General features: G+C 45.4%; 1 protein-coding gene across 10 annotated transcripts in view; it reads left to right on the forward strand.

Moving 5' to 3' along the window:
* Positions 1-12,489, forward strand: part of SORBS3 (sorbin and SH3 domain containing 3) — a 293,967-nt gene that overhangs the window by 156,917 nt on the left and 124,561 nt on the right. For all 10 annotated transcript variants that reach the window (XM_069214033.1, XM_069214036.1, XM_069214035.1 and 7 more), the window contains one exon: positions 11,233-11,350. In XM_069214033.1, the coding sequence (XP_069070134.1) occupies positions 11,233-11,350 (118 nt within the window). The remainder of the gene's footprint in view (positions 1-11,232; positions 11,351-12,489) is intronic.

Here is a 12,489-nt window from a genome sequence, read left to right on the forward strand (position 1 = left end):
GTCGATGCAAATGAATGATAGCGATTTTGTTAAGAATGGCACATGCTGTGCAGCGCTATGAAATGGGAGAACCTATATTACCAAGCGCTATATAAAAAAAAAAAAGTTATTCCCAGAGTGCCCCAACACTCACCAGACAAAGAACCCTAGGGTAGAGGATGTGGCGTAAGGGCCAGAGCTCCCGACTTTGGAGCTGGGGAACACGGTTTGAGTCTCAGCGCCGGCTCAACATCCTGTGATTCTGGGCAAATCACCTAATCCACCTTTGCTACCAAAATTGAACGTGTTCTTGTGTAATGTGTCCAGCGCTCATGTAAACCGCTGTAATACCTTTGTATCGAGTTTGCGATATATCAAGGTGCAAAAAATAAATAAAGCGCTGCAATACCTTTGTGTCGAGTTTGCGCTAGATAAAACTGCAAAAACATAAATAAAAGAAAAAGTCCCCACAGACATCGCAAAGAAACAACAGGATGCCCAAAACCAAGGAAGACGAAGATACAACAAATGGCCATGTGTGAAGTGGCAAGGCAAAAGACAAAATAGTGTGCCACTATAAGGTACCATCTTGAGCATGCAATAATCCTTGGAACAGGGTCTATCTCCAAGGCGGTAACAAATCAGCCTTAAGGCGGGGCAAAAATAAAGCACTTACCAGCGGCATTAAGGGATTTTTGAAACGCAGGCCCAGGAACAAATGTGAATATAGTTTATTGTACAGATAATAAAATCCCATACAATGAAAACAAAAAAGAGAAGCAATCAATAATACATTTGCAATCGGACATTAAATACATGCTAAAAACACTCAATAATTTAAATACACATACCTCAGTAAAAAGCATTCCCACAATGATATTATGAAACCTACAATTAAAATATACCTGAACCGCCACAGACCAGAACCCCAGGTAATGTATTAAAAACAGGAAGGCCCACAGTATTCAAAGCCCTTAAGTGCTTAAGTGCATTGAATGTTGATTGATCATTAAGTTAGCTACCAACAAAGATCAAAACGCATGGTGCAACATTGAAGCTCAGCAACATGCCAAAATTGATACAAACCCAAATGTGGCAAGAGTGGGTGAGAATTTCAAACATAATTATCCACTGCTTGCAGTGCCCCTAAATTTGGTCTGAGCAATTTTATTAACTGTGGTCACTAAAACATTCAAAATTGAGTTTTCAGGATCCAAGGACATAATAATGGCCTGGCAACAGGAGCAGATCCCCAGTTCATTCCACTTACTCCGAAGCAGAGATGTACGTTCCTTAAGCAGGACTGGACATAAACAAACCACATATTCGATTGTTTCTTCCCTGCAGCCACAACCCCTGCATATCACCCCCGCCCCTGGAGTTAATGGCCATGTGGGTAGATGTTTCAGAAAACCCTAATCGCCCATCCTTAAGGCCATAAATGCCTCTTTCAGACGAAACCCATAGGAGCAAGAAAAATAGCTAGGTGGAGTATATGGCTTAAATGAATTGATTACCTACCAGGCATGTTTATATTTGTCAAGGAGGGAGCGATCCGAGTAGTACGAGTGTAACTGTGTAATCTTTTTGACACTCAGTTTGAAAAAAAGAATGGGGGGGTTGCTTGCTCAAAGGTCGTCGGCTTTCAATCGCCGTTTACATTCATCCAAAAAGTGAAAATGAGACCCCTTCATTTTTGACGCACTAATTACCAGCCACAGAACTGCCTCCAAGCTACCTTCCTTGGCCTGACGCAGCTTATGACAAAGCTTTGAGAAGGCGCCTGCGCCAACTGCCTGCTGATCCAAAAGCCCAAATTCCAACCGCACCTGCACGTGAGAACCACGATGTGGTACGTGGAAAACTCTTGTAGATCTTGTTAACTAGCCTATTTAATAGACAAGAGCCTTTTCCCAGCAAAATTTCCTGACCATAAGGCAATGAGGGGATAATCTTTGCTCTCATAACTTCCATTAGGGGGAGAAGGTTCTGCCCCTTTAGTACTTTAAATAGTTTAGAGAAGGTCACCTGCAATGCCAGAGCTTTAAGTTCAATCTCCTTCCTGTGCTTAACAAAACCACCCCTATAGTCGAAATGCACCACTAAATATTTTTATGACTGGTCTGAAACAAGTTTACAACTCATGTAGTACCAACTAATTCCCAAATGCTTTTTTCTGCCGAAGGAGACCACTTTGGTTTTGAGCAGGTTAACTTCTAATTGATCCACAAGCGTATAGGATGCAAGTTGATTAAGCAATCATTGAAGGCCAATCTTGGTATAACTGAACAATGCCAGATCATCAGCATAGAGCAAGTGGCTAAGCCTAAAACCACCAATCTTGGACGGATGAGAATTGACAGCGTCACGAGCCGATGACAAATCTGCAGTGAACAGATTAAAAAGCAAAGGCGCAAACATGCAGCTCTGTTTCACACCACAACCAGTAAAAATGTTACTAAAAAGAGAACAACCATCACCTAGTTTAATACGGACCCAGGTATCTGTATGCAGTTCCATAATGGCACCCAAAAGCACTGATGGAATACCCCAGTTATGTAATTTAGCCCACCGGGCACTCCTAGGAATCCGATCAAATGCTGCCTTAAAATCAACAAAACAGCAATGCAATGTAGAGCCCTATTGATCAAAATAGAAAGGGCTAATAGGTTCGTTGATGTACCGGAAGCAGCGGAGGGCCCTGTTTGAACAATAGGGATTAAGCTCTTCGATTCAGCCCAGGCGCGAAGATCTTGCAACAGAAGACTGGTGTAAAACTTGGCCTCATTGTCAAGCTGGGCTATCATCCTAAAATTAGCTGGATCTGACCTTGAACCGCTTTTGTATAGCGAGTGAAGTATGGCACCACGCCAGGACTCAGGAATTCTTGAAATCAAAAGACAATACACGAACAGATACGCAAGATGAACTGCCCAAAAGTACGAGTCCTGTTTAAACAGCATCTGTGGAAGACCATTGGGACCTGGGGCGCCATCTCGCTTTGCCCTAGAAATTATACGAAGGAGACGAGGTTGTAAAGGGATCTTCTATTCAAAAGAGGGAAACGCGAACACTGCGGACTGAGAACAGGGCTCGACCAGAACAGCTGTGGTGCAGTAAGCCCCCTCACTCAGCAATTTCCCATCATGCTCACTTGCAGAGAAATGTCTACTCAAATAGGACTTCCAAACCCCTTCAGAGATATTGACAGTGCCAAGACTCCCTTTGATTATTTTGTAAATTATTAATGAGGGACCAACATGTTTTAGAATTTGGATCCTTACTCGCTCTTAAGAGTTTAGCCCAGAACTGATTAAAATGGCTCACATGGTCATCATAAATGGCCTTCCAATAGTCTCTCCTCAGTTCCTTATATCTAATTAGTAGACACTAGGGGTCAGGGCTCTTCCTAATTGCCCTTGCTAATCTGTTATGCGCTTTCTTTAAACTCTGAGTTTCCCTAGAAATAGCAACGGGCTAAAATGAAGTGCAGTTACGAGCGGGTTGATGAAACCTTGACCATAAGAAGGAAGATGTATCTCATAACTTAATTGGGGACGTACAACCAGATCCTTCACAGTCAAGGAAATTAACATATTCAGCCATTACTGTACCACTGATAGGAAATTAACACATTCAGTCATTACTGTACCACTGAAAGAAGTGTTCCATTTTATACGCTTTAGTAACTCTGAACACAGCCCGCATGACATCATGGAAATGAAAACTAGATTTTATAGTTACAATTTGGGGATGATGATCACTCTTGCTCTGGGAGGAAATCAAAAACTTCTCGATAAGGGGAAACAGCTCGATGTTACAAATTGTATGGTCCAAATAAGAATAGGATCGTCTGTCCGATCTTGTCCAACACGGAGGAGCATCATTGAACGAAGAGCCATCCAAACTTTGAAGCCCATACTATTTAAATGCATTACTATGTACTCTCCCAACAGACAGTGTGGGCAACCCTGTGGCCTCAGTTTTTCAGGAACTAACTGGATGGTTACAAAGATCAGGGCCTTCAAGAGCCTCCACAGTGTCCTGAAGCAAATTTATATTAAAATCCCCAGTTATAAGGTAATCAGCACACAGGTATTCTCCAGCTAGATCACCCAAAAGCTGTATCAGTCAGGACAGCCTCACCATTTTTTCCTTTGTTCCAGGAGAATTATAGATATTAATCACTATGAGGATTTGCTGCTAGTTCTCGTTCCTAATCACAATTCCCTGAATCCAATTGTCATCCCAAGCCAGTGGCTAAATACACCCTTTTAGTTTAACAGTGACATAAATGGCCAACCCTCCCTTAGCACGGCCATTCTTACTCTTTCTATGGGTGGGTTTCCATATTTCTAAATACCCCGACAGCGGGCAACTGATCTCGACCCAGGTTTCTTAAAGGGTGATTACATCATAACTGTTTAAAAAATATATTAAATCAGCCGAATCCAACTTATGCACAGCCCTGTTGATGTTCCACGACCATAGGGAGAAACATTCAAACACTGGCACTAAGAACCCCACCGCGAGGGTCATTGGGGACGCCCATACAAAAGAGCAGAGGGCAACCAATCCCAATTGATCTCCTGCTGTGGGCTGGCACCTGTGCTGCTAGTGCGGTTGATAATAGAGGTACTACCCTGAGCACCTTTCTGAATTGAAAACTGATTTGATGCTACAGTAACCATTAAACTTTGGGATTCAGATAACAGCACAGGGTAGCCCGACTCCTTATAAGAAATAATTGTAATACCCCAAGAGGGGAATATATCTTTCTTGGCAAGAATGGACTGAGCTATAGGGGCAGAGATCAATGAAACCAGTTCCCCAGCTTGAGACCTTCTTGAGTCAAGAAATTCAATAGAAGCAATGTCAGTCAAACCAATATTACTCAGTTCCGAGATGCTCTTGAAGAGTCGTAAAATGTTGCCTCTGTTCAAAATATCATGGGGGCCCCCTTGAGCAATATTCAGGTATAAACACAAGTTGAGGCCTTTGAGGGGCCCAAAAGAGGCCTGTGATGTAACTGTTCCGCTGTGTTGAACGGGCCCAGAGGGACCCCCGCCCCAAGCCCGGGTTGTCAATAGAAAAGGCTTGGTGGTGTGATGCCAGGACTAAAGACTGGCTCCAATGACCATCAGAAGGCAAGTTGTAGGAAATAGTGCGTCCTGAGCCTCTGACCTCACCATTGGTAATTTCATGGACTGCTTTGGGGTTTGACAAGGTTACTGCAGTATTGACGGCTCCCGACCCCCCCCTGCATGTGACCATGGGATCGGACAAATTTGCCTTTCTCAGTGGGAATCAAAGGATCCTTGGGGTCATTTGGTTTCCTGTAGAATAGTAGTAACCGAAGGGCCCTGCATAGGTTCCCTAGATGGTAAAGAGCCGCCCTGTATGGCCATCAAAGAATTGGTCCATGGAATCACATTAGAGACCTTCAGCGACTGCTGCTCATTGAATCGGACCGACAGGTGAACATTATTTGGGGACCCTTGGGGAGGTAAGCTCTGCCTTTTGTTCTATTGTTTTCAGAGCCTTTTTTTTCCCCTCTTACTTCACGGGTGCTGAACTCCACGATCAGCTCCTGCAGGCAGTGGGTGTGGTGAATCTATTTGTGGCGCAACGCAAGAACAATATGAGAGAACTGACTCCATAGAACCGACTCCAGGCAGATGGGAGTTCTTGTGAACACAGTTGGCCAAAGTGACTTACTCCGAGACTCCAGTGACAACAGACTGGGGAGAAATGGTGATTGTTACACTCTTTGCTGGAAAAAAAATAGTCATCCAATGTTTTTAGTTTAGTTGGTTTCCGAGGTGAATCAGGATGAGACCTCGGATTCGGCAAGGATGCCAGAGGCACAGGTGCTACAGAGAGCCTCTTAATTTCAGATATTAAGGAACTCAAAAAGGTAGGCAGAGATGATAAACTTCCAATAATTGGGGAACAGCAACAAGTTGCTTATACTAAGTTGGAGCTTGTTTTGGCTCTAGTAATTAGCTGATTTAAATGTTCTATTTTATGGTCAATCCCAGCTACATATGTGGCCAATGTGTTCAACAAATCAACTCGGACCTCCAGCTTATCAGAGTGATAGTTCAAGGCCAGCACAGTGGATTGAAGAGTTTGCAAAAGCTGTGGCCAAGCAGAGCCACTTACAGCAGTCTTGGAAATAAGCACAGAATTAGATTCCACCTTGGCGCCACCTGTAATTTCAGATTGAAGACACAAAAGGTCTGGAAGCGATTGATAGTTGAGCTTGACCTTGTTGAACTCAATTTGAGAGCTGGTGCCACCGGCCCCACTAGATGACCTCATGGGTAGCATAGGACGAATGCTGCCAGTTGGACTGTGTGTCCACTGGGCTGCCGGGGGGACTAGTTAAAGGGGCGTTACTGCAGTCCCGCAGATGATCTTGACTGCTCGCGACCTGCCCATCCTGCCGATAGAAAACTGCTGGGGAAGCTGCTAAAGAAGTCACCCACTCTCTACCATCAAAGGAGTGGTCACATGAGATAATAATTGGAGAGAGCTCATGCTTTGGTGGGATCACACCAAGATGGCCCTCCTGTGATGCTGATGGGCTCATTTCTTATTGAGAGGCTAACGGAGTAAAAGCGAAGACCTCTGCCTCAGAGGGGATTGAGGAGCACTGAGGGTTCACAAAGATAACTGGGGAAGCAGAACGATGAATTAACACAGCTGTTGTCAATGATCCAAAGGCAATAGGTGAGGCATCCGTAACTAAAGACGCCGAGGTTTCACCCAGACCTGACACTGGCTGGGTATCCCCACCGTTAGCCTTAGATTCAAACTTAAGTTTCTTCTTAAAATAGGCCAAAAGAGAGGACTCATGAGACTTCAAGGAACTTAAATGAGACGGATAGGCAGCAGGAGGGTGGGAGTTCGAAAATACGTGATTGAACAGTTCAGCAACCATTGATGGAGGGGCCGCCGTGATTGAAGTAGGGGAAAGAGGGTAACCCCACTCATCGGGAGCCAGTGACAAGTGCGATGTGGCCTTGCACATGGCATCACCGCTGTGGCATTTCTTGCATTTTTGAGAATTGGAATGCACCTTTCTTACTTTGCCGCACCTCATAACGCAAACAGTTCCCACACTCCTTCCGTCAAATTGAGGAACTTTAGGGCGGAAGATAATAAAGGCCAACGTGAGTAGACTCCTTGATGTGACACTTTGCGGGTCTTATGTAATAATGTCAAGATGCTGCGTGAAAACTTGAAGAAGAAAGGAAAGTTGATGGAAGCCGAATTTAAAGTGAGGGGGCAGGACGATGCAAGGCAGCACAGCCCTGACAAGCCGTCTCCGCCAGAGACTGGTTGCCTGCAGCCTAAGCTTCCGTCCACCACCACACCCACTTGGCCCCACTGGCAATGGCACTTACCTTGAGCCCAAGTTAGGGCTTCTGCTCGTCGCGCTGCTTCGGTCCTGAGTGGATCACCTAGCGCCGAGCCAATGCACTCTATAGTCTAGGGCTCATGTCCAGGCACTCAAACTGCGCCAAACCCAAGACCAGTGCTCACACAGCCCCTCCAGGAGCCCTTCGTCACTAGAAATGGCCAGAGACTGGAAAAGGAGCAGGGAACAAATCCAGGGCCTGGGGGGCGGGGAGCCGATTGGCAGGGGCCCAAATCCAAGCCCCTCACCTGCTCACCACGGCCCGCTGCCGCCTGCAGCAGAGCACCGAAGCGCGAGTCAGCTCGAATGCTGTCGACACAGCTTCTGCACACTGTGACTCCATCTCTCGCTCACGACATTGCGTCCTGCGTCCTAACACCAGCCACACACCCAGAAATAAGCAACGAATGAAAGTGATGGCCATGAGATGGGCGTGGTTAAAGCTCTCAGAATAGATTACAACATGTTGAGAAGAGCAGCGCTTGTGCGCTGCTATGTTCGAGCTAAAAATGAGTGAGTTGTTCAAAACCGCTATGACTGTTTATGCATTTTACACTATTGAATAGATACGATGCTTTTGCCACATTTAAGTGTTTCATTCTAAATGGTTTCTTGAAGCAATCTCAATCACAGAGGATTTTGATTATGTTTATTAAGCTGGAAGTGTTAAACATTGGTGAAATGGCTCCTCGCAGGATGACAAAAGCTGGTTCTCCAGCCGAAATGCGTATCTTTGGAGGATGTTGCCTCAATAAAAGTTACCACTTCCATGTCTTCAAGTGCTGGACCCCTCTTATTTTGGAGTGTGGATTTTGTTACATGTCAGGTGCTAGCGGTAGCGCTCTTTCTGGCCCCACCAGCGGTCAGGATAAAGGCCGGCAAAACCACAAAGTTTTGAGAATATATCAGCACAAAAATTGCATCTCTTAATGAAACACGATCCTAACTATAACTATATATATATATATATATGTATATATATATATATATGTATATATATATATATATATATATATATATATATATATAATTAATTAAGGGTGATAAGACTGATGGATGAGACAGAGCGAATAAGAGACTAACCAGTTGAAGGCTCGAGCCGAAACGTGTTGCCATTTTTTCTCTAATTAGCACTTAGCACTTTATACTTTATTTAATGAACAAAAGAGTATTTTGGGACTTGGATTGGTTGTGCCGGTGTCATACATGTGACGAGAATCCAGAGAAGCTTGGTTCCCGTTTGTTGTGGAGTGACTTCATGTTATATATATATATATATATATATATATATACATACATATATATATATATATATATATATATATATATATATATATATATATATATATATATATATATACATATATATATATATACATACATATAATTAAGGGTGATGAGGCTGATGGATGAGACAGAGCGAATAAGAGAATAGTTAGAGACATTGACACTCAGGTGGTATACAGATTGGGGTAGAGAAACCAAGTATGGTTAGATTGTCTTAGGGAAGTGTTAAAGAAACGGGGAGAGTCAAAGACACTGAGGCATGTGTTACAGACAATGGGTAAGAGACTCGGAGTGAAGTTTAAGAAACGGATAGAAGAGTTGATGGGGTTAAAAAGGAAGAGATGCAGAGACCATGCCAAAGAGTTAAAGTTGCAGAGAGGAGAGTTGAAGGGAGCAGGTAAAGATGCTGAGGGGAAGTTAAAGGAACCAATGAGTATATGTATGGAAATTGAGCTTGGTAGGGGTGCTAGCGATACAGAGGAGAGTTAAAGAGTCTTAACTTGTTTTATGGGTAGAGTTAAGGAAGTTGCGGGAGAGAAGTAAATAGACTGTAGTAGTTAAAAAAAAAAAAAAAACATTGAAGGTGAGTTAAATATTGAGAGGGCGGAGTGAATGGGGACAAAGAGGGGGCCAGAGAGGATATTCAAGAAGTGTAAGAATGCCACAGGGGCAGGCTAAGTCAGAAGGGGCTCAGGTGTCTGAGACCGGCACAGACGGAGTTGAATGGGCACAGAGTGAGACATTGCAGACAGGGGAAGAAATAGACGGGTATATTGAGATTTGGTAGACTGAGTGAGATATGCCAAGATCTTTGAGATCCCCCATTTGAGGGAAAACGTGTTAAATGAAGTAAACAAGAGATGGTGTGAGACAGGAGCAGGATAAGCAAGAAAGGGGAAGTAGATGAGGCGATTACAGCTGGAAAGAGATGAGATAGACTTAGACTGACAGACAGTGATCTAGAAACAGACGAGGTGAGATGGGGACAAGCTGGGTGGGAAAGAGACATACTGCATTATGTGAGTTAGACAGAGATTTGAACAGTTTGAGAAGGGAACACTGAGTGACACAAAGACAAACTCACTTAAGCCAAGAACAGAACTGTCCACGGATAGAGAATCAGAGACACCCTGAGAGAGGCAGGGCCAGCATGAGCGGGATATGAACAGTTGGAATGATGAAAACATAAAGGTGGTGTGTGGAATGTTTGCAAAAGGCTCGGACCCTGGTAATCGGGTGGGGCTACATTCCAGCCCATTGGTGCCACTCCAGCCCGAAAGCAGAGATATGGAAATCAGGCTTGGTTCTGCTCCAACTGGACAGTTCAGGCCTGCTCTGGTTGGGAGCACAAGCCACCCATGCCAGCTTTGGCGTATTGGAGCCTCGTCGGTGAGGTGTAGCTTGTTTCCTGTGGCACAGCGCGTACAGGACCCACATCTGGGCATTCACATGGCACTCAGTGCAACACAGTGAGGAAGACACAAGGTGGATGGGTGGAGGTTCGCAAAAGTCCTAGACAGTAACAATCACTAGTGCTGCATTCCAGTCCATCATTTTTCACCCACTATGCCTCTTCAGACAGGGGCTCCAAAAGTAACCCCAGACCTGTTTCATCCTACTTAGGCCTCATCGGTGAGGCATGGCTTAAAATTCACACAGAGTGAACGAGAGGGGTCAGACTGGAAGAGGCAGGAACAGAATGAGTTATACATGAGTAGATGAGTTGAGATGGGGACCAACTGGATGAGACTGAGACAGACCCAGATGGAAAAGACCAAATGGAGTGAGACAGTGGCTTATTGAGTGTGAATGAGACAGTGGAGTATGGGCTGATACAGTGAGACAGCGACTGGGTAGGACCAATATACTGAAAAGAGTGAGACTGGGAGAGACAGTCGACTGAGACTGGGATAAATAAGAGTGTGACACTGACAGGGGCCATGAGATACCAGAGACTGAGCGAGACAGAGCGAGAGTCAGCGTGCGTGAGGACAGAAGTGTAGAGAGATGGCTGGACAGAGGGGGACAGGGCTAAAGTAAATCAGACAGCAGTAATCGAAGAGAGGCGTGGACAAGAGAGACTGTGGGGCACACTAACTGAAACCCGGAGAGGCTGAACACGACAGGCAGGCGGAGTGAGACAGAGACTAACTGGATGATAAAGGGGAGACTGTGTGAGATGTAGAATGAGTGAGACCAAGTGGAAGTGGGCACCTCACCTGAGAAGAGGACAGTCGAATTGAGGCAGGGACAGATTGAGGCTGATGGACACTGGTTTAGTGGGAAAGGCCGCCTCAGTGAGGAGGCCCAGAAAGATTGACTACACTCCGAAAGCAATAATCGCACCTCATGGGAAGCTCATTGGTTGTGATCCCCCAGTAAGGAAGAGAGCGTGAGTTGTCCCTGCAGCCCCTGGCTGTGCTGATGGAAGCTCCTGTCAGCAGGGCTCGGGCCTTTGTAGACAAGTTCAGATCCGCTCGAAGATCCTCCAGGTCTGTTGTCAGGACAACCGTTAAAATTCACCTTTTGTGTCTGTGCAGCGGGCCGGCCGAGGAGGAGGCGCCAGGACAGGAACATTCACCCGCTGCTCCCTGGACGCTTGGGGGCACATACCGGGGCAGTACCGGAAGTACACCTGTGAGCAGCCAGGCGAGCCAGGTACGTGGAACAAGAGTGCGAGGCACTGAGGGGAAGGTGGAGGGGAGTCCGCTACAACGCCCCAGGGACCGGTCCCTGGGGCATCTGGGAGCTGGACTGCATATGGCCCAGAGGCGGATCTGTAGCTGGCCCAGGAGTTGGTCTATATTTCATCTCGGGAGCTGGTCGGTATCTAACGATAGAGACCAGGGTCACTGGAATCATGTGGCGAGGGGGGGAGGGGGTCAAATTATGCAGCACGGTCGACTAAATCATATGGCAAGGAAAGGCAAATCATGCAGTGTAATGTGGCACATTTTGTGATATTATTGCTTCATTGTGTGGTCAATTTTGCACAGGTTAACAATGCTTGGGCAAAGGTTTCACCTCACTGCTGTGCACCCTCAATATTGAAGTACCCACAATATTGGTGGGACAAAATATTGAAAAGAATTGAGAGTAAGTGAGGTTATATTTTCTATACCTAACTCCACATATATGTGTCCACGCGGTACATACATTTTCAAGGTGCGTAGATGTGGTGTTAGGAATAGTTAATTTATACTTCCATACCTGCGCTTACCCTTCAGTGTTTTGTCCTTCTATATTCTGTCTTCGATATTCTTCTATCTCAATATTGTTTGTGTGGATATTCAGTAGTACAACCGCCTCATGAGTGCTAGTCTAACACCCAGGCGCAGGGATGTGCAACAGAAAGGGGACCAGTCAGCCTTTGCAGAGGGCCTTCCACCGCTCTGCAACACGTGTCACCTCATTCTTAGACCTTTTGATCCCTTCGAGCTAGGAACACATTTTTTGTTCAGATCTGCAGATTATGCCGCATATATGTTATGTAGCAAATGCAGCAAATCCATAATTATGCGAAAAATGCCAAACTCTCAAAATGGCATATTTCCACTAGCACTGGGCCTGAGGATTTATCCGTATGTAGCCTGGGCTGGTTTACGCGTGATATGGGAACTCGTCTGTAAGGGATCATGGGGAGTAAGGGCCTGGTCTGTATGAACCAGGGACAAACAGGTGTGTGGTCCTGTGGTTCAAAGCGTGTGCCATGCCTGGGGCTGGCCCTTGCATGTTCTTCGGGGCCAGTATGTGACTTGAGGGGGCTTGTCTATGCGATCCAGTTGATTGTGAGCACG

Source organism: Pleurodeles waltl, chromosome 11, assembly GCF_031143425.1.
Source record: "Pleurodeles waltl isolate 20211129_DDA chromosome 11, aPleWal1.hap1.20221129, whole genome shotgun sequence".
NCBI classification, from domain to species: Eukaryota; Metazoa; Chordata; class Amphibia; order Caudata; family Salamandridae; genus Pleurodeles; species Pleurodeles waltl.